The following is a 21,286-nucleotide window of genomic DNA, read 5'->3' as shown; positions in this document are numbered from 1 at the left end:
TGGAACTTGTGTGAGTGTAATGTTTACTGTACATTTTTATTGTTTATTTCACTTTGTATAATATCTATTTCACTTGCTTTGGCAATGTTAACATATGTTTCTCATGCCAATAAAGACCATTAAATTGACATTTAATTTGAGAGAGAGAGAGAGAGAGAGAGAGAGAGAGAGAGAGAGAGAGAGAGAGAGAGAGAGAGAGAGAGAGCTCTTATTCGGCCCACATAGTCTTAGATTCATTTCATAGAGATGTTTTTAGTCACAAAAATATGTTTGTATTAAAAGCAAAACATGTTGTGTAAGCATTACATGTATGATATACCCTGGAAATATTGACTATTATAAACAGCTGATTCTTAAAAGCTATAGCTATACTGAATATTATAATAATTCACATTGTAGGAATGTTTCTATTCTATAGTTTCTATAAAGCACAGAAATTATTTTTAAATAATCAGAATTATTTCAAACAAACAAACACACTCTTCTCATTGAGATGACATCACTGTCAGAGACACCTCTGATTGGTAAACCTGTATTACAGGGTTGTTGGAATTACCAGGTGATCAAATAGAGACGTATGGGTGGAGCCTCTCTGTAAATGTGTCTTTAGGAGTGTAGATATGTGTCATATGTTTGGGGTTGTAGAAGGACACATTCCCACTGTCGTAGTCCAGCTGCACTCTGATCCTCTGGGGTTTCATCTTGTCGTCCTGTATACTTACCATTCTTCAGCGGTAGAATCCAGATTCCATACTTTGGTGATGCCTTCAGCTCCCCCTTCCTGTCAACAGACTCTTTAGCCATGCCCAGGTTCCGGTCAGGATGGTCCCCCACCTCCACCTCCCAGCTGTGCTTTCCTGAGCTGAACCCCTCAGAGCCCAGAATATTTGCATACTTCATGATTCTCTCTGAGTTGTCAGGGAGCTGCTGCCTTTTGCCTGAATGTCTCACACTGGTCAGATTTGCATGGGATTTGCATTGTTGGGGTCCAGAATCACAGGAGCTTCAAAACGAACACAGAGACATTGTAAACCCTGTAAACAATACTCTTTTATTAGACACGTATTAAACCATCTATTTTAAATTCAATTATATAATCTATTGTTATTCTCAACCACATCCTCTCTTGTCCAGTACTCGTTGTGTTTGACAATCCCCTGCATCTTTTCCCAGAGTCTGAACTGTAGGTTTCCCAGGTGATTGGCTTCGTCTATCAGCGCTCCTGAGACCAGCTGTGGATCTGGTAGTGTGTACTGGGCTCTGGAAGAACATTCAGGAGTCAGTGCTGCTGTGGGGTTGGGCTCAGAACAGAAAAGAGAAAGACAAAAGTCAGATATTTGACCTTTTCTTCATGGCCTTGAAGTTCTGAAAAGGAACAGAATAGTAGATTAGTCATAATACCATCAATTATATAATAGTCAGTATTTTAATGATTTTACAATCTACCTGTACATTGGAGAGAGAGTGAGAAGTTCTTACCTGGAGGAACAAGATGTCCTCTTCTATGGCTCTGATTGTGTCTGAAAGGGATGATATCTCTCTGCTCATCTCTCCATCATCAACTGACTCTTCTGCTCCTCTTCCTCCTTCAGTGGAGCTATCTTGGCCTCCACTTCCTCCTTCAGTGGAGCTATCTTGGCCTCCACTTCCTCCTTCAGTGCAGCTATCTTGGCCTCCACTTCCTCCTTCAGTGGAGCTATCTTGGCCTCCACTTCCTCCTTCAGTGCAGCTATCTTGGCCTCCTCTTCCTCTTTTAATGCAGCTATCTTGGTCTCCTCTTCCTCTCGTAGAAACTGGTGAAGCTTCTCAAACTCCTCGTTAATCTGCTTGTCTGTGTGCTGGGCTTGGCTCTGGAGGCACTGGGAGGAAGAGGTCTAAAATCTCATAGTGTTCATACAGGGTTGTTATTGTACCAGAAAACTGTTAGTGAATATGCATGCAGATCCTGACACGTGACACCACATCTTTCCTAAAGTAGCAGGATCTAATACTGAACAGAACAAGAACATATGTAATTGAACAATTAACCCTGATCAATATATGCAGTACTGATCTTAATGTGCTCTGCTGTTTTATCACAGGTAAACTTTATTAAAGACCTTCACCTTCTCCTGTAAGAGCTCCAAAGATCACTGGAGTTCCTCCTGGAATAAAACAGAACCTCATTGAAGACACCATATCTAGACTTGAGTGAACATCTGAACACCACAAGTCTATCACTGCAGCCTGATTTTCAATCAAAAAGTTCAAATCTCATTGTTTATACCATTGCTCTATCACAGATTTCCAAATGGTTGTCTTTTTCTTACCTTATGATCCTGTACAGCCTCATCTATGGGGACACACCAAGCAGACACCAAGCTGACAGGCTGTTTATCCTCCAGACAGAAGAGCTTGAGTTTCTCACAATGTACACTGCAGAGCACCTTAGACCCCGCTGAAGCTCTCTGACTCCTCTCCTGTATAATTATTTATATTTTGGGGGGAAATTTAACAAGTCAAGTCAGTTAAAAACAAATTCTTATTTACAATGACGGCCTACACCGGCCAAAACCGGACGACACTGGGCCAATTGTGCCCCACCCAAGGGACTCCCAAACACGGCCGGTTGTGATACAGCCTGGAATCAGTCTGTTGTGACGCCTCTAGCACTGAGATGCAGTGCCTTAGACCACTGCGCCTCTCAGGGGCCCCAAAAGGCCTCACACACAGGTTCATTAGAGCCAAGTTACATGGAGGTTCAGACATCGGACATCTCCTACAAACTGGACTTCCTGGGATACTTTCTCAGAACAGCATTCCTGTAGACAGGCCTTACTGAAGCTGTGGCTACACGACAGTAGGGCAGGATTCTTGAAGATGCCGCAGCATACAGGAAAGGAGTGGTCCTCCTCTGGTTAACACGATCTCGGATGGGGCCACAGTGTCTCCTGACCCCTCCTGTCTCAGCCTCCAGTATTTATTCTGCAGTAGTTTATGTGTCGGGGGGCTAGGGTCAGTCTGTCACATCTGGAGTATTCCTCTTGTCTTTTCCGGTGTCCCGTGTGAATTTAAATATGCTCTCTCTAATTCTCTCTTTCTCTCTTTCTTTCTTTCTTTCTTTCTTTCTCTCTCTCGGAGGACCTGAGCCCTAGGACCATGCCTCAGGACTACCTGGCTTGATGACTCCTTGCTGTCCCCAGTTCACCTGGCCGTGCTGCTGCTCCAGTTCCAACTGTTCTGCCTGCAGCTATGGAATCCTGACCTGTTCACCGGACGTGCTACCTGTCCCAGACCTGCTGTCCCAGACCTGCTGGAACCCTGACCTGTTCACCGGACATGCTACCTGGCCCAGACCTGCTGTTTTCAACTCTCTAGAGACAGCAGGAGCGGTAGAGATACTCTCAAAGATCGGCTATAAAAAAGCCAACTGACACTTACTCTTGTGTTACTGACCTGTTGCACCCTCGACAACTACTATGATTATTATTATTTGACCATGCTGGTCATTTATGAACATTTGAACATCTTGGCCATGTGCTGTTATAATCTCCACCCGGCACAGCCAGAAGAGGACTGGCCACCCCTCATAGCCTGGTTCCTCTCTAGGTTTCTTCCTAGGTTTGGCCTTTCTAGGGAGTTTTTCCTAGCCACCGTGCTTCTACACCTGCATTGCTTGCTGTTTGGGGTTTTAGGCTGGGTTTCTGTACAGCACTTTGAGATATCAGCTGATGTAAGAAGGGCTATATAAATACATTTGATTTGATTTGATCTCTAAGCCATTTTCACTCCCTATCCTGGAATAACTTCTGAAAGTTACTTTCACTTTTAACAACTTACTCTCTTAAATTGGCATTTCCCCCAAAAGTTAAGCCGCACTTGGAGAACCTTTTGTTTTTAATTTTTCATGGTATATCAATTTCTCTAACCAAAGATATCTCAAGATATTTCAATACCTCTAACCAAATCCCAGAGTTGTGTTGTGGATCCAACAGAGCTGAACTCTTGATAACTGAATGTTACAGCATTGAGCTACACTTTACCCTCAACAGGCGACTCAGAAGTGCAGGTTTACAGAAAACTAGGAGTCTGGTTAGACAGGTAAGTTGTGTGTCGGTCTGTATAGTTTTGCTGTGTGTGCAGACTAATAGCTCATTTACACAAAATTTTTATTTATGGACCCACCCATTGATTATTTCAATTAAGATGGAAGCACACATTGATCATAGAATCAATTCATCAATTCACACTTGGCATTTTAAGAATATAGATTTTTATTGACATAGCAGCAGCTTCAAGATAGTAAAATATACATTTAAACAGACTGAAAAGACTGAACGGACTGAACAGACGGAACAAAACAATATGTTTCTATTTGTATGACACTTTTTTTGTGTGTTTCTCTTTTTCATGCATAGTCCCAAAGCTAATAAATGTTTCATACATGTTTATAAAGGGTTAACACATTACAAATGGCTTATTACATGTTAACTACTGCAAGCTCAGATGAATAGGTTAAGGCTTAAGTAAGACTGGGAATAAGTATTTTAGCAGATAACTCGACAATACACAGCTTTCTGGAACAACTGCCTCTGGTCTGCTAAGGTCTATAACTGGTCTGCTGAGGCCTATAACTGGTCTGCTAAGGCCTATAACTGGTCTGCTAAGGCCTATAACTGGTCTGCTGAGGCCTATAACTGGTCTGCTGAGGCCTATAACTGGTCTGCTAAGGTCTATAACTGGTCTGCTAAGGTCTATAACTGGTCTGCTAAGGTCTATAACTGGTCTGCTAAGGTCTATAACTGGTCTGCTGAGGTCTATAACTGGCCTGCTGAGGCCTATAACTGGTCTGCTAAGGCATATAACTGGTCTGCTAAGGCCTATAACTGGTCTGCTAAGGCCTATAACTGGTCTGCTAAGGCCTATAACTGGTCTGCTGAGGCCTATAACTGGTCTGCTGAGGCCTATAACTGGTCTGCTAAGGTCTATAACTGGTCTGCTGAGGCCTATAACTGGTCTGCTAATGTCTATAACTGGTCTGCTGAGGCCAATAACTGGTCTGCTGAGGTCTATAACTGGTCTGCTGAGGCCTATAACTGGTCTGCTGAGGCCTATAACTGGTCTGCTGAGGCCTATAACTGGTCTGCTGAGGCCTATAACTGGTCTGCTGAGGCCTATAACTGGTCTGCTAAGGTCTATAACTGGTCTGCTAAGACCTATAACTGGTCTGCTAAGGCCTATAACTGGTCTGCTGAGGCCTATAACTGGTCTGCTGAGGCCTATAACTGGTCTGCTAAGGCCTATAACTGGTCTGCTGAGGTCTATAACTGGTCTGCTAAGGCCTATAACTGGTCTGCTAAGGCCTGGTCTGCTAAGGCCTATAACTGGTCTGTTAAGGCCTATAACTGGTCTGCTAAGGCCTATAACTGTTCTGTTAAGGCCTGGTCTGCTAAGGTCTATAACTGGTCTGCTAAGGTCTATAACTGGCCTGCTGAGGCCTATAACTGGTCTGCTAAGGCCTATAAATGGTCTGTTAAGGCCTATAACTCCTTACATGTTAATTTCCCAGACAAATCTGTTCCCTTGATCATGATATACAGTACTTCTTCAAAATCTATAAATTCAATAAATGTGCAAACTTCTCAATTCTTAGTTATGATCATCTATATGACATGTTATTTTTTTTGTATCACTTCTTTTCATGTGTGTGTTTGTGCACGCATGTTAAGACATAATACTTTTATGAGCAGTTCCATTATTGTTTGGGATTAATTGAAGATATGGTCACTCGTCCATGTTAAGACATAATACTTTTATGAGCAGTTCCATTATTGTTTGGGATTAATTGAAGATATGGTCACTCGTCCATGTTAAGACATAATACTTTTATGAGCAGTTCCATTATTGTTTGGGATTAATTGAAGATATGGTCACTCGTCCATCCAATTGAGGATTATTGCCAAGATCTGTGGCCGGGCAGTTCATGACCCCTGCAGTGTCAGTAATACAGTAACATACTGTAGCAGGACCTTGTATTTCTCAATGTGCTCCATCTTTCAAGTAAATAGACTACTGTGCTCCTACATTCAAGTATGTGAAGTGCAATGACAGGACTTGGAGTGAAGGAAAGCTCTGGGTCCATATCCCTAAAGAGTCCTATTGCAGGAGTGTCACAACTAGCTAGCTTGACTTAAATGTAAATAAAAGCTGATCTAGGATCAGGTCCTCCCTGTCCAAGTAATCTTATTCATCATGATCTAAAATGATCCTAGATCAGCATTTTAAAATGCTTTATGAATACAGGCCTGGGATTATAGGGACTATACTGACCGAATGGCCACACTACACCTTTCCTCTCAAAAATCACTCCATTTTGCAAATGAGAAAATAGTAAACGCTCAGGTTTGTATGGGAGGGTATTTGTTATCTCTGAATGAGTTGTGTTTTCTATATTCTCAGCAGCACAAAGAGAAGCAGAGAGAGATGTGGTGGTGTGCGTATTAATATATTGCTCTCTAAGAACATTCAAAGGCACAGGCTACAAAAAGCACAATGGACCTAAATAGATGAATCAGATGAAAAATCAGATAGATTCATCAGATATATGAAATGTATGAATCAGATTTGAAACCATTGATGTGGATCTCTCTAACAGTTACAGTACTGTGGGTTTAGGACATGGATGGACAACTATGGTACTCAGGGGTGCAGCAGTGTCCGCTGTTCTCTCTTCTCCCTGTGGGACTGTGGCACTCATTGACGAGAGAAGACACGCCTGGGCCCATGTTAAAAAAGTGTCTCAGGGAAGGAATGCTGATCTAGGATTAGGTCTCCCCCTGTCCATGTAATCCTATTAATTATGATCTACTGATCCTAGATCAGCACTCTGAGATTCTTTGTGAACATGGGTCCAGGTTTCCCAGGTAGCAGTTCAGTCACTGATTTGCAGGAAGAAAATAAAACCAGCAAACACAGGGCCCTCCTGAGGACGGGGGTTTCCCTGGTTGAAGTTTTTTTTAATCCTCTCTACACAGGTTCATCTGTAGAGAAGTACAGTACATTATGACATCAGTTTTAAAGAGGATCTGTAGAGGAACATCATTTACTTTGTAAGGAATGCAGAGACATATAAAACGACCATGCAAGCAGCATTCAGCATCTTTGAGAAGCACTGTGCAACATTCACGTGATGCCAAAGTCCTTCCCCCTGTCTGTCTGTTTATCTATGCACTTTTGGTTTACAGTACGATTCAAAATGGACGTCAAGATAAACAGCTTAGTCATCATGTCCACTGTTATAAGCACCATACTCACTGTCACTCCTCTCCCTGTTCTTCCATAATAGATAGTGTATAACTACGACTAGCTAGCAGCACACAGTGTCCTCCTTTAGGCACGATGGTATATACTATAGTACATAATGCAATAGATACACTGGAATTATGCACACTTCCTCCCTCACACGCACACAATCTTAAACAAGCATGCCACACGTTAATATTCTGAGACACTCATCAGCTATACTGTAACAGCTAGAGGCCAAGACACACCGTCTGTCTGTCTGTCTGTCTGTCTGTCTGTCTGTCTGTCTGTCTGCCCGCCCGCCCTACCTTCTCTCCATGTTAGAAAGTGCAAAGTGAAGCAAGAAGGGGCGAGATAGTGACTCTGGTGGGGAGAAGAGGTTAGTGGCTAGGGTCTGATGACCCCCCTTCTCCCTTAGCCTCTCTGGTGCTCTGTCCCCCGGCAGGGTTCTTCAAGATCCTCTCCACAAACGCTTTGCCTCGTCCTGCTACACGTGGCCCTGCACACACATGCACGCATGCGCAAATACCCACAAACACACATCCATACAATTAACATATTTACATTAAAATACAGTCACACTCACAGGGTCTCATGACAGTCCAAACAGACTACATACTCACTACTCACCAGCTGATTCCTTCAGAATGTGCTCCAGTCTCTCTCTCAGACATCCTCTCTCTGTGTCTTCCTCTCTGCTCTCCACTCTCTGGCGGATCAGCTCCTTTACCTGCAGCACTGCCCACAACAGGCCATCTGAAGGAATTACACCACCAGAGACACGAAGGATTGACTGAATGAGCTAAAATGGCTGCATACTGGCTAAATTCCCTTGGAAAGTCTCAGTATAAATTAAATCGTAAAAATGTATATTTAAAGCACATAGGCTATGTTAAGTGTGAAAAAGGATTGTATGAAACAGATCATTATCTACAACAGTGTGTTAGAGCCAGTGGCGGTTGGTGCCGTTTAAAATTAGAGAGGTGGATTTTTTTTTTATAATCAAGGTGACAGACAGTGACACATTCAGTATCGCCTTGCACACTCTTGCCTGCATCTAGCTGATCTGGGGTGGAATCATTAGTCCAAACAGAACGTTTTGCAACTAAAACAAGAGTTTGTATTGGACAAATTCAGGTAGGTCCTTCCCCGTTCCGTTTGCTTCTGTTTAAGACAGAATCGTCAGAATGAATACACCCCTGATCATCCGCACACACAGTTCACTTTCATAGCAGACAAATACGGAATCATTGCTAATCCTCGCTGTATAATCCCTTTTTCCATTTACGCGCTCTCCTCTCACATTTTTCCTTCGCTTGTGGACTTCAGTGCATAACACAACAGCTGTCTATGACCAAGTGCAAAAACCTCTCCAAGCTAAACCTTCATACCATAACGCTAACCGCTAAGCCTACATTGTTGTCACCATATTAATATTATAGTCAACAAACTAGAACTAACGTGTAAGTAAACCCACAATCCAATCCATGTGTACAATCACACAGTACAGTGTACAGCAAGCAGTTAAGCAGTTAAACCAGCGGGCCCCGGTGGCAATAAATTAATAAAACAGAAAGCTTAAGCTTGACTTGAAGAGTTGCAGCGTTGGATAGCCTTAGCCAGCTAGCTAACATAAATAGCATTCCTCTCTGTTTGAATCAGGATGTTGAGTAGGCTAAACTAGCTGCATTAGATAAGTGAAAAGTAAACTAAGAAGGAAAAAAGACAATGAAATATAGCTATCACTCTCTCTCTCTGCTGCTTCTACTTAATTTGTTCAAAACTGCTTAACTATTGTCTTTCACTCTCTTGGAGTGAACTACTCACCACTGCAGTGTTAGCTAGCTGTAGCTTATGCCTTCAGTACTAGATTCATTCTTTGTTCCTTTGATTGGATGGACAACATGTCAGTTCATACTGCAAGAGCACTGATAGGTTGGAGGACGTCCTCCGGAAGTCGTCATAGTTACTGTGTGAGTCTATGGAAGGAGCTGAGAACCATGAGCCTCCTAGGTTTTGTATTGAAGTCAATGTACCCAGAGGAGGATGGAAGATAGCTGTCCTCCAGCTACAGCATGGTGCTACCCTACAGAGTGCTGTTGAGGCTACTGTAGACTTTCATCGCAACACAGTGTGTTTTAATCAGTTATTTGGTGACGTGAATATATTTAGTATAGTTTTATCTAAAAAGGATAGCTTTTTTAATGTTGAACCATTTTATATTTTCAGAAATGTATTTAGTAGCATTGCCCTCCCCTTCCTACTCTGAGGAGCCTCCAGTGGTCAGGACCCTGTGGCTTCTGGTTGATTAGGTCATATCTTGAGAATAGCGTGGTCCCAAATCTGATTGCTCTGTATTACCAAGTCCTAAGACTGCACATACAGATCTGGGACCAGCTAGATTGAGACAGGGTCCTCGCTAGAAACACAATCTTTCTCTACTTGTTGGATCACCAACAGAACCCCTAACAGCAGTTTTAGGTGGGTCACTGATTATAAATCGGAAGAAATAACTCACCATACTCCTGGTTCAGACCCCACAGTTTGATTTTGTTGGCCTCGTGCTGGGCTTTCTTCTTCAGCCGACATGCTCTGTGGAGAGAGAGGGCGAGAGAGAGAGAGAGAGAGAGATGGGAGTGTTGATAAACTCTCATATCTATTGGGTGAAATACCACTGTGTGCAATCACAGCAGCAAGATTTGTGACCTGTTGCCACAAGAAAAGGGCAACCAGTAAAGAACAAACACCATTGTAAATACAACCTATTTATGTTTATTTATTTTCACTTTTGTACTTTAACAATTTATACATCATTACAACACTGTATATATACACATAATATGACATTTGAAATGTATTTATTATTTTGGAACTTTTGTAAGTGTAATGTTTACAGTCAATGTTTTATTATCTATTTCATTTGCTTTGGCAATGTAAATATGTTTCCCATGCCAATAAAGCCCTTAAATTGAAATTGAATTGAGAGACAGAGAGAAGAGAGTGTGAGCGAGAGAGAGACAGCGAGAGAGTGTGAGAGAGAGACAGACAGACAGAGTGAGAGAGATAGAGAGAGACAAGGAAATAGAGAGAGACAGGGAGAGAGACAGAGAGTGAGAGACAGAGAGAGACAGTTTACCAGCCTATAGCCAGAGCTTATGCTGCGCTACACTCGACCTCACTAGCACTTAGCTAGACGCAGGTTGAATTTAACACAGCACAGTTCTGTTGAGTGGTACTTCCATCTGGGACACCCTGCTGTACAAATCAAATGTACTTCTGAAAGTGCAGTGTGGAAAAGCCACTAGCGAATTATGCCTCTCTGGTTAGACAGGTAAGTCGTGTGTATGTGTCCGTGTCCTAGTGTGTACGTGTACCTGGAGGCCAGTTTGTTCCTCTCCTTTCGTGTTGGGGCCCTGGCAGTAACAGGCAGGTCACTGACAGGAGTCAGGCCCTCCAGAGCAGAGCTGAGTGTATGGAGCTGCTCTCCCAAGCTCTGTAGCTTCCCAGGGCTGGGGGTCAGGTCACTGGCATCTGTACGACGGGCCTTCCTCTGGCCTCGCTTACCTGGGGAACACACAGGAGTTTGTGGTTGGTTTTACATAAGTAAGTCTGTAAGTCGCTCTGGATAAGAACATCTGCTAAATGACTAAATGTAATTGTATGTTTCCAAGCATGCAAGCACTCGAGACGCAACTGACAGTGCAGCTAATGCAGCTATACTTTAGACTCCACTAACAAAGTATTTGTGTTTGGCAATAGAAATGAGAGATGGCGAGGTTGAAGCAGCAAATTTTACTTCTGAATTTTAACACCCATGGTGTTAAAGGGATACTTGGGGATTTTGGCAATGAGGCCTTTTATCTGCTTCCCCAGAGTCAGATGAAGTCGTGGATATCAGATTTATGCTAGTCGATACTCAGACTTCCAGTCAGTGCACTAATTCTAGTTAGCATTGGCTCGCGAAACTACCTCGAATTTCTTTCATATCGGACACAGAGACATAAAAATGGTATCATCTGTGTTCATCTGACTCTGGGGAAGTAGATAAAGGGCCTCATTGCCAAAATCTCGAAGTATCCCTTTAAAATTAACACTTTCCTAATATGTATGTGACCCACCGAATGAGTATTGATACATTTATAAAAATTAAGAACATATACAATGTAAAAATGTTTTACATCTTCCTTTCCTTATTCTATTGTACATTAGTGAGTCTTATGGCTTGGGGTTGAGGTCTCACCATTGGTGGAGGTCCCCTCTTTCAGGCACAAGGTGGTGGGTAGGGTGCTAGGGCCCCAGATTATATCCCCTTCATATTTATCTTCATCTCTTTCTTCATATCTCTCTTTGGCTCTCCCTCTATCTTTCTCTCCATCTCTCCCCAGGTCTGCCTCACTGAAGAGGCTACATTCCCAGTAATGCCGGCGTTTCTTTTGTCTCTTATGGGACTGAAGCTCCTCCTCTTCCTTCCCATTCTCTTCCTCCATGGCTTCTCTCCCCTTCTCCTCTTTCCCATCTTCCTCCTTCTCCTCCTCTTCCTCTCCAATATCGCTGTCTGTTCCTTGACTAGACTCAGTGTCTGGCTCACTCTGTAGAGAGTAGTTATGCACCATCTCTTCCTGCCCCACTTGCTGCAGCCCTTCCCTAGCTTCACTCTCCCGCCCTCCAGCCTCTTGGCTCCAGGACTCCGGATATCTACCAGCCAGGAGGAGGTGTCCAGCCCCCAACCCTACACAGGGTGTGAGGTCTGTGGGGTTCCTCAGCTGCCTGCCCCCTGGTCTCAGGGATAACCATGGTTCTTCTCTGCCTCCCTGTGGAGAGCAAAACAGAGTAGGTAGAAGTTTGCTCTAAACCATGGTCAGAGTTCCTAAGGACTGCCCATGGATCCACATCAGACTCAACTAATCAATAGTTTCCTCAGTTGTGTTAGTGCTTGGCTGGAACAAACAGCTGCACACCCTGTAGATCTCCAGAACCTGAAGTGACTTCCCGGGATCTAATGGTGAAGGTTAGTGAGGATGTTAATCTGGATAATCTGTGGTTAAGAGTAACTCATACCTCAGGTGAGACGGAGGAGCTCTCGCAGCTCGGTGGTGCCCCCTCTGGGCTGCCTTTGGCGTAGTGTGTGATGTCATCCAGGGCCGAGATGTCCCAGCGACGCTCGGAGGTGTGTGTGTCGTCAGTGATCACATCCTCCAAGAGATCACTGAGTAGCTCACATCCAGGCTGCTGGCCTCGACACAGGGACAGGGCTGGGGCCCCCAACATCACCACCACACCCTTAGGACACTACAACAGAGACCAAACACATAGTCTGTCTTACTTCTGTGGTATTCAATTCCAGATCCAGAGGTCAATAGCATTGATGGTTTTCATTCTTCCATCCCCTCTAATCAGGGACTGAGTCAGACCACAGGAGGTTGGTGTCACCTTAATTGGGGAGTTGGGGCTCGTGGTAATTGCTGGAGCGGAATGGTATCAAACACATCAAACCCATGGTTTCCATGTGTTTGATGCCATTCCATTTACTCCATTCCAGCCATTAATATGACCTGGCTTCCCTTCAGCAGCCTCCACTGATTCAGACATGGGACATACACAAGTGACAAATGTTTTCCACTGTACCTACGTTGTCTGACTCTGTACTGCCCCCTGTAGGAGAGATGGTGAATGGCTCTAAGGTCACAGATAACCCGTTGGTCCCATAGGCCTCACCAAAGACAGGCTCCATCCCACTGCTACCTGGCTAGAGAGAGAGAAGGGGAAGGGGTCAGAGTTGTATGGAGGAGATAGAAAGATAAAGGGGAGGAAGACAGAGAGAGAAAGCGAGAGAAAGGCAGATATGACTCGTCATATTGTACAATAGCCAGCATTAAGTTTGTAACCTAGCAACTCATCATGATAAAGTATCTATATTTTATGAAGTATAATGTAGAATTTATTGTAGTATAACAAGGCTGTGTACCTGAGGCATGGTGGTGCTTGGACCTGTTCAGAGGCAGAAGGATGGGTCAACAGTTTAGTACGGTTAGCTTCGTCATCATCAGTACACCAACCGCCAGAGATCAGAGTTCACATCATCTGATAACAGAGACAGACAGTTAGCCTTAACATTTTAAAATCGAGCAGCTGATTTAGTTCAGGTTGCAGAGATTAGTTACAGTGGCTTGCGAAAGTATTCACCCCCTTGGCATTTTTCCTATTTTGTTGCCTTACAACCTGTAATTAAAATTGATTTTTGGGGGGGGTTTGTATAATTTGATTTACACAAAATATCTACCACTTTGAAGATGCTAAATATTTTTTTTGTGAAACAAACAAATAATAAGACTAAAAAACTGACAACTTGAGCATGAATAACTATTCACTCCCCCCAAAGTACATAGTTTGTATAGCCACCTTTTGCAGCAATTACAGCTGCAAGTCTCATGGGGTATGTCTCTAAAAGCTTGACACATCTAGCCACTGGGATTTTTGCCCATTCTTCAAGGCAAAACTGCTACAGCTCCTTCAAGTTGGATGGGTTCCGCTGGTGTACCACAATCTTTAAGTCATACCACAGATTCTCAATTGAATTGAGGTTCGGGCTTTGACTAGGCCAATCCAAGACATTTAAATGTTTCCCCTTAAACCACTCGAGTGTTGCTTTAGCAGTATGCTCAGGGTCATTGTCCTGCTGGAAGGTGTCCCTCCGTCCCAGTCTGTCACGGCTGTCGAAATGATCGGACCAACGCGCAGCATGGTTGTGGTTCCACATACTTATATTTATTGTGAAACGTTGCAAAACACCAAATACTTGAAAATACAAAAACAACAAACCGTGACGCAGAGAGGAAAACACACTACTCAAAAGATAATCACCCACAAAAACAGGTGGGACAAACATCAACTTAAATATGACCTCCAATTAGAGACAACGACAACCGGCTGCCTCTAATTGGAGGTCATGCCAAACAAAAACCAACATAGAAATCCAAAACTGGAAACTGAACATAGAAATACAAAAACAGACAAACACCCCCTGTCACGCCCTGACCTACTCTACCATAGAAAGTGACTAATGTCAATGGCGGCGGCTCTGGTTCCGGGCGTAGTACCCCCACCGCCCGCGGATCCCCCTGTTTCTGTGTGTCCGGAGGAACCAGACCATGGATCATCACCGGAGGCTTCGGACCGTCAACCGCCGCTGAAGACTCTGGACTGCAGACCGCCACTGAAGACCCTGGGCTGCAGACCGCCGCTGGAGGCTCCGGACTGAGGAGCGTCGCTGGAGGCTCTGGACTGGGGAGCGTCGCTGGAGGCTCCGGACTGGGGAGCGTCGCTGGAGGCTCCGGACTGAGGAGCGTCGCTGGAGGCTCCGTACTGATGAGCGTCGCTGGAGGCTCTGGACTGAGGAGTTTCGCTGGAAGCCTGATGCGTGGGGCTGGCATAGGAGGCGCCAGACTAGTAACACGCAACTCAGGGCGAGTGCGGAGCAGGAACAGGACACCCAGGACTGGGCAGGCGCACTGGAGGCCTGATGCGTGGGGCTGGCATAGGAGGCGCCAGACTAGTAACACGCACCTCAGGGCGAGTGCGGGGAGCAGGCACAGGACGTACTGGGCTATGGAGGCGCACTGAAAGGAGAGTATGAGGAACAGGCACAGGGCGTACTGGGCTATGGAGGCGCACTGGAGGGAGAGTGCGAGGAGCAGGCACAGGACGTACTGGGCTATTGAGGCGCACTGGAGGGAGAGTGCGAGGAGCAGGCACAGGACGTACTGGGCTGTGGATGCGCACTGGAGGTCTGGAGCGTATGGCTTGCACAACCCGCCCTGGCTGGATGCTCAACTCAGCTCGACAACTGCAGGGTGCGGGCACAGATTGCACCGGCCTGTGAATGCGTCCTGACGACACAGTGCGCATCACCGCACAACGGTGCCCGCCCCGTCACTTGCTCCCCTAGTAAGCACGGGAAGTTGGCTCAGGACTCCACCCTGACTCTGCCAAATTCCCCGTGTGCCCCTCGCACTTGCCTCTTCGTTGGTATCGTGCCTCCTCTCGTCGCCGCTCTGCTCTCGCTGCCTCCACCTGTTCCCATGGAAGGCGATCCCATCCCACCTGGATCTTCCCTCCCATGTCCATTTTTCCTGCTGATCCATCCCACGCTGCTTGGTCCTTTGGTGGTGGGTGATTCTGTCACGGCTGTCGAAATGATCGGACCAATACGCAGCATGGTTGTGGTTCCACATACTTATATTTATTGTGAAATGTTGCAAAACACCAAATACTTGAAAATACAAAAACAACAAACCGTGACGCAGAGAGGAAAACGCACTACTCAAAAGATAATCACTCACAAAAACAGGTGGGACAAACATCAACTTAAATATGACCTCCAATTAGAGACAACGACAACCGGCTGCCTCTAATTGGAGGTCATGCCAAACAAAAACCAACATAGAAATACAAAACTAGAAACTGAACATAGAAATACAAAAACAGACAAACACCCCCTGTCACGCCCTGACCTACTCTACCATAGAAAATCACAACTTACTATGGTCAGGACGTGACACAGTCCCAAATCTCTGGAAGACTGAAACAGGTTTCCCTCAAGAATTTCCCTGTATTTAGCGCCATCTATCATTCCTTCAATTCTGACCAGTTTCCCAGTCCCTGCCAATGAAAAACATCCCCACAGCATGATGCTGGCACCACCATGCTTCACTGTGGATATAGGGTTGTCGGGGTGATGAGAGGTGTTGTGTTTGCACCAGACATAGAGTTTTCCTTGATGGCCAAAAAGCTCCATTTTAGTCTCATCTGACCAGAGTACCTTCCTCCATATGTTTGGGGAGTCTCCCACATGCCTTTTGGCGAACACCAAACGTGTTTGCTTATTTTTTTCGTTAAGCAATGGCTTTTTTCTGGCCACTCTTCCGTAAAGCCCAGCTCTGTGGAATGTACTGCTTAAAGTGGTCCTATGGACAGATACTCCAATCTCTGCTGTGGATGTCACGTTCTGACCAGTAAAGGGGTCATTTGTTATTGTAGTTTGGTCAGGACGTGGTCAGGACGTGGCAGGGGGTATTTGTTTTATGTGGTTCGGGGTGTGTGTTTATGTAGAGGGGTGTTTGGTTTGAGTATTCCGGGGGTTTTGGGTTATGTTCTATGTGTCGTATTCTAGGTTCTATCTATGTTGTGTATTTCTTTGTGTTGGCCTGGTATGGCTCTCAATCAGGAACAGCTGTACATCGTTGTTGCTGATTGAGAGTCATACTTAGGTAGCCTGTTTTCACCTGTCCCTTTGTGGGAAGTTGTATTCGTGCACTGCTATGTTTAGCCTGCAGAACTGTTAGCTGTCGTTCGTTTTTTCGTTTTGTTGTTTTCATGTGGTGTTCGTAATAAAATAAATATGAGCACTCAACCCGCTGCGCCTTGGTCCATTACGTACGACGACCGTTACAGTGGAGCTTTGCAGCTCCTTCGGGGTTATCTTTGGTCTCTTTGTTGCCTGTCTGATTAATGCCCTCCTTGCCTGATCCATGACTTTTGGTTGGTGGCCCTCTCTTGGCAGGTTTGTTGTGGTGCCATATTCTTTCCATTTTTTTATAATGGATTTAATGGTGCTCTGTGGGATGTTCAAAGTTTCTGATATTTTTTTATAACCCAACCCTGATCTGTACTTCTCCACAACTTTGTCCCTGACCTGTTTGAAGAGCTCCTTGGCCTTCCTGGTGTCGCTTACTTGGTGGTGCCCCTTGCTTAGTGGTGTTGCAGACTCTGGGGCCTTTCAGAACAGGTGTATATATTCTGAGATCATGTGACAGATCATGTGACACTTAGATTGCACACAGGTGGCTTTTATTTAACTAATTATGTGACTTTTGAAGGTAATTGGTTGCACCAGATCTCATTTAGGGGCTTCATAGCGAAGGGGGTGAATACATATGCACAAACCACTTTTCGTTTTTTATTTTTAGAAACAAGTTATTTTTTCATTTCACCTCACCAATTTGGACTATTTTGTGTATGTAAATCCAAATAAAAATCAATTTAAATTACAGGTTGTAATGCAACAAAATAGGAAAAACGCCAAGGGGGATGAATACTTTTGCAAGGCACTGTACAGTTCTCCCAGGACAGATCGAGTAGCTTGTCAGGCTTTTAAGACTTGGTTTTGGGCTGTGAGATTACTTAGTACTGATTCATCCAGGGCCATTTCTTGCCTGCCCTAGGCAAGACCCCCCCCCCCCCCCCCCCCCCCAAAAAAAAAAACTCCCAGTGAGCAAAATTACGTTGAAAAGGTTCAATTTAGGTTCTTAATTAAAGGTGAAAACATTTATTTTACGTATGTTTAAAATACACATTTTCCAGGACGTTGAAAAGGCGTCTTTTCCGGACATTGAAAAATTAATTTTTACTGGATGTTTAAATCAGGTTCATCATCAAATCTGAACCAATCATAGACGTCTATGATTTTGTTACGTTACAGCCTTATTCTAAAATTGATCAAATGTTTTTTTCTCCTCATCAATTTACACAATAACCGTAATGAAAACGCGAAAACAGTTTTTTTGACATTTTTGCAAATGTATTAAAAATAAATAACAGATACCTTAAGTATTCAGACCCTTTGCTATGAGACTTGAAATTGGGCTCAGGTGCATCCTGTTTGCATTGATAATCCTTGAGATGTTTCTACAACTTGATTGGAGTCCACCTGTGGTAAATTCAATTGATTGGACAGGAGTTGGAAAGGCACACACCTGTCTATATACGATCCAACAGTTGAAGGAATTGTCTGTAGAGCTCAGAGACAGGATTGTGTCGAGGCACAGATCTGGGGAAGGGTACCAACACATTTCTGCAGCACTGAAGGCCCCCAAGAACACAGTGGCCTCAAACATTCTTAAATGGAAGAAGTTTGGAGCCACCAAGATTCTTCCTAGAGCTGGCCTTCCGGACAAACTGAGCAATCTGGGGAGAAGGACCTTGTTAAGGGATGTGACCAAGAACCCGATGGTCACTATTCTAGGGGTCTGAATACTTTCTGAATGCACTGTATTTGGTTAGGTTATAGATCGGAGAATCCTGCATGATGTAAAAAGTGTCCGTCTCATTACATTGTTATACATTTTATCTCCAGCCTGCAGCCTACAGAAAAGGCCACATACTGTTTCTACGATATCCTATATCTACTACATCATTTATGTTTGATGATTGCTTTGACAGAACGTTGTTAGAGCGCTCCAGCAATGAGTCTCTCCAACTGCACCCTAAATATTTTGCGCCCCTGCCGTTGACAAAGTGTGCATTGTTTATCACAGGGCCGCATCAGCGCTCACCTAAAAAGCCCATAGGCCACTGGTTGAGAGAAATTGGCATTTTAGGGGGGCAGAATTATGTGAGGTTTTATGTGTTGTTGTTGGAGGTGTGTCTTGGTCAGTTTAGCTCAGAAAATGCCGCCCTCGTCTATCTGCCACCATAGGCAGCCGCCTAATCCTGCCTAATGGATTCATCACTGCAGTGACATCTAGGTTAATCTAGCAGCTCATCACATGAGCAATGTTAATATAGACCTCAACAAGACCATATAGCTTCTAGCTGGTATATACAAGGGGTAATCTGCTGCAGTTTAGGTTCGTTTGCCAGGTTATACTTTATTTGACAGACCACATTTATTTTTGCTCTTTGGGAGTCCTTCAATCAAGCACTACAATTTATGTTATGTATTTATGCTATCATTGTTCACAAGCTTTCTGAACAACTAACAGCACTGTAAAACAACTATCAGGACTGTAAAACAACTATCAGGACTGTAAAATTGGGTTGCTGTATTCCATCATATGAGCACAGAGAGACAGAAAGACAGAGGGGGGGAAAGAGATAGAGGAAGGACTAATATTCACAGCCAACATCCTGTGCCCCAGATCCCTAAAATAGTCCTAATCAGTCATTTCCCTGTGTCACACACACACACACACACACACACACACACACACACACACACACACACACACACACACACACACACACCATAACTCTACAGAGGGATAGTCTGAAGAAACAGCCTTTCTTCCACATGAGACAGAGAGAAGAGTGCCTACTTCTTTCCAAGAAATAAATGGAATAGCAAAGCTCTGTACCTGACAGCTGTGTGGTGAATTTATTTTCACTATAAACCGACTGTTATTCTCATTCAGTCTCATGCCATCATTGAGGACATTAAAGTTTTGTGAAACTGAGCATACATTTAGCTGAACGTCGTGTAAGCCTTTTAAAACAACATTTGGCAACAATATCACCCTGACACTGTCCCTGACACTCAAGTTACGAAAATACAGTATTTTGAACGAACAGCTAGCTGTCTTACCTCCTGCATGGACTGTGTGTCACATTTTCCGACGTTGAAGCGCGCCCCCGTTATCTGTCAACGCGCAGCCCCGCGGTTCTGACAGCGAGCGCTCTGGAAGCCAGCAGCCTAAAGTCCGATAGGAAATAGGCTAAACATTTGACCACTAAATAGTACTCGTTGCAATATCAGCAACGATAAGCCTATGCAGCATACAATATTATATTTGTATTAGGCCTACACAGCTATAACCTAGGAGGCCACTGTATATAATACAGGAAGAGCACATCAGCATTGACTGGCATCAGAGTCGCAACAAAATAACCAACCTAAAACAGTAGGCTACAGAGTTATTGCTCGATTCATGGCTACCTTGCTGTAGAAGGCTAGGCTACTTACCGTCCACTGTTCCAGCAGTTACAATCAGGGGAACAAAGTTACATCCACATAAACCAATGTTCTTCTCCGCAAGACCGCATAAATTACAAGAATTAAAGATATGTTGTGGTCCTCTAGTATATCGACGCAAAATGCATTTGGGCTAGTTCTGAACAGCTGGTTTTGGAATGGTCTAGACATGGCGAAACAAGGAAACATTTTTCTTTATTTCCCATTAATACACAAATTGGTTGTTATTATAAATGACATATATTACATTAATGTCATCAAATTAACATAGTCATCTTCAAGACTTCATTAAGTTAGGATATATTTCCACTAAATACAATAATGTGGAACTTGTTGATAAATAAATCCCCTCAGAACCCAAATGGTTCAGTCCGGGATCAGCTGTGAAAATGCATGATTTTTTCCTAAGGAACCATAGAGAAAGTAAGGAATGAAATTAAAGGAGAAAATCAGTCATGTAATTTGTGTAGGCAGATATGTCTGATTATGTTATAATTACTGAGAACTACATGCTACACACAGTGCATGGATTTTACTACACTTAAATCAGCTTTTCTTGTGGGGCCAGCCCCCCTTTGGAGGAACGAGAGGTCGACAGGATGGTGCCGAGAGGTAGCCTACGGTGAAACACGTTTTAGTGGCTAGAGACAATAATGCTCTATTTTAAATTGGTCGAATCACTGTGCGGTGCTGGTGACCTCATGATAATAATTAAGTCATCTTTAAATAATGTGCATGTTTTGGTAGGCAGAGACGGTATAGAAAGTATAGAATCCCTTAGCTCTGGTACTAGGTATCCTAGTAGCCTAAATAGCCTATTGACTTGGACTATCCTGCTTAAGGCAATACACATTTGATTATATGTTTAACACATTTGATTTCTTGAAAAGTGAGGTGAGCAAGCAAAGAAAAAAACGTTTGTTAAATTACAATTGCAAATGCAACCTTAGTTCAACACCTATAGTACTTAATCAATACATTTTAGCCTCTTGTAGACGTTACAAGTGGCATAGTTCAGCCATTATGCGAGAGGAAGTTGGTTTCCCTTTAATTCTATAATTTGCTATAATGATTTTAGAAAATATTCCCTGAAGGGAATGGAAACGTTTTACAAGTGCAAATAAAACAATCTATACAAACCCAAAATATATGACCCTTGTGTTTGTCATATACACGTTTCTACTTAAAAAAAACTAAAACTAAATGGGTGCCGCATTAAAATTGCCATGGTAACGAGATGCTAGCTGCAACATCATCTGC

The 21,286-nt window shown here is 43.8% G+C and overlaps 1 protein-coding gene across 2 annotated transcripts; it reads right to left on the bottom strand.

Moving 5' to 3' along the window:
* Positions 1–4,235: 4,235 nt before the first annotated feature.
* LOC106577239 (uncharacterized) lies at positions 4,236–20,168 on the bottom strand. 2 transcript variants are annotated; one of them, XM_014155163.3, is made up of 10 exons: positions 20,018–20,168; positions 19,640–19,747; positions 13,247–13,362; positions 12,907–13,027; positions 12,340–12,570; positions 11,522–12,092; positions 10,656–10,845; positions 9,800–9,873; positions 7,912–8,037; positions 4,236–7,780 (listed from the first exon to the last, which is right to left on the bottom strand). In XM_014155163.3, the coding sequence occupies exons 5-10, from the start codon at positions 12,547–12,549 to the stop codon at positions 7,662–7,664; spliced, it is 1,290 nt and encodes a 429-aa protein (XP_014010638.3). In that variant the 5' UTR covers positions 12,550–12,570; positions 12,907–13,027; positions 13,247–13,362; positions 19,640–19,747; positions 20,018–20,168; the 3' UTR covers positions 4,236–7,661. The 2 variants fall into 2 exon arrangements, with proteins under 2 accessions (XP_014010638.3, XP_014010632.3); XM_014155157.3 differs by having other exon boundaries at positions 12,911–13,027.
* Between the last annotated feature and the right edge of the window lie 1,118 nt (positions 20,169–21,286).

The sequence above is a fragment of the Salmo salar genome, chromosome 18 (genome assembly GCF_965601325.2).
Source record: "Salmo salar chromosome 18, fSalSal1, whole genome shotgun sequence".
Classification (NCBI taxonomy): domain Eukaryota; kingdom Metazoa; phylum Chordata; class Actinopteri; order Salmoniformes; family Salmonidae; genus Salmo; species Salmo salar.
Note: the sequence above shows the minus strand (reverse complement) of the source record. Positions and strands in the feature narration are given on the sequence as shown.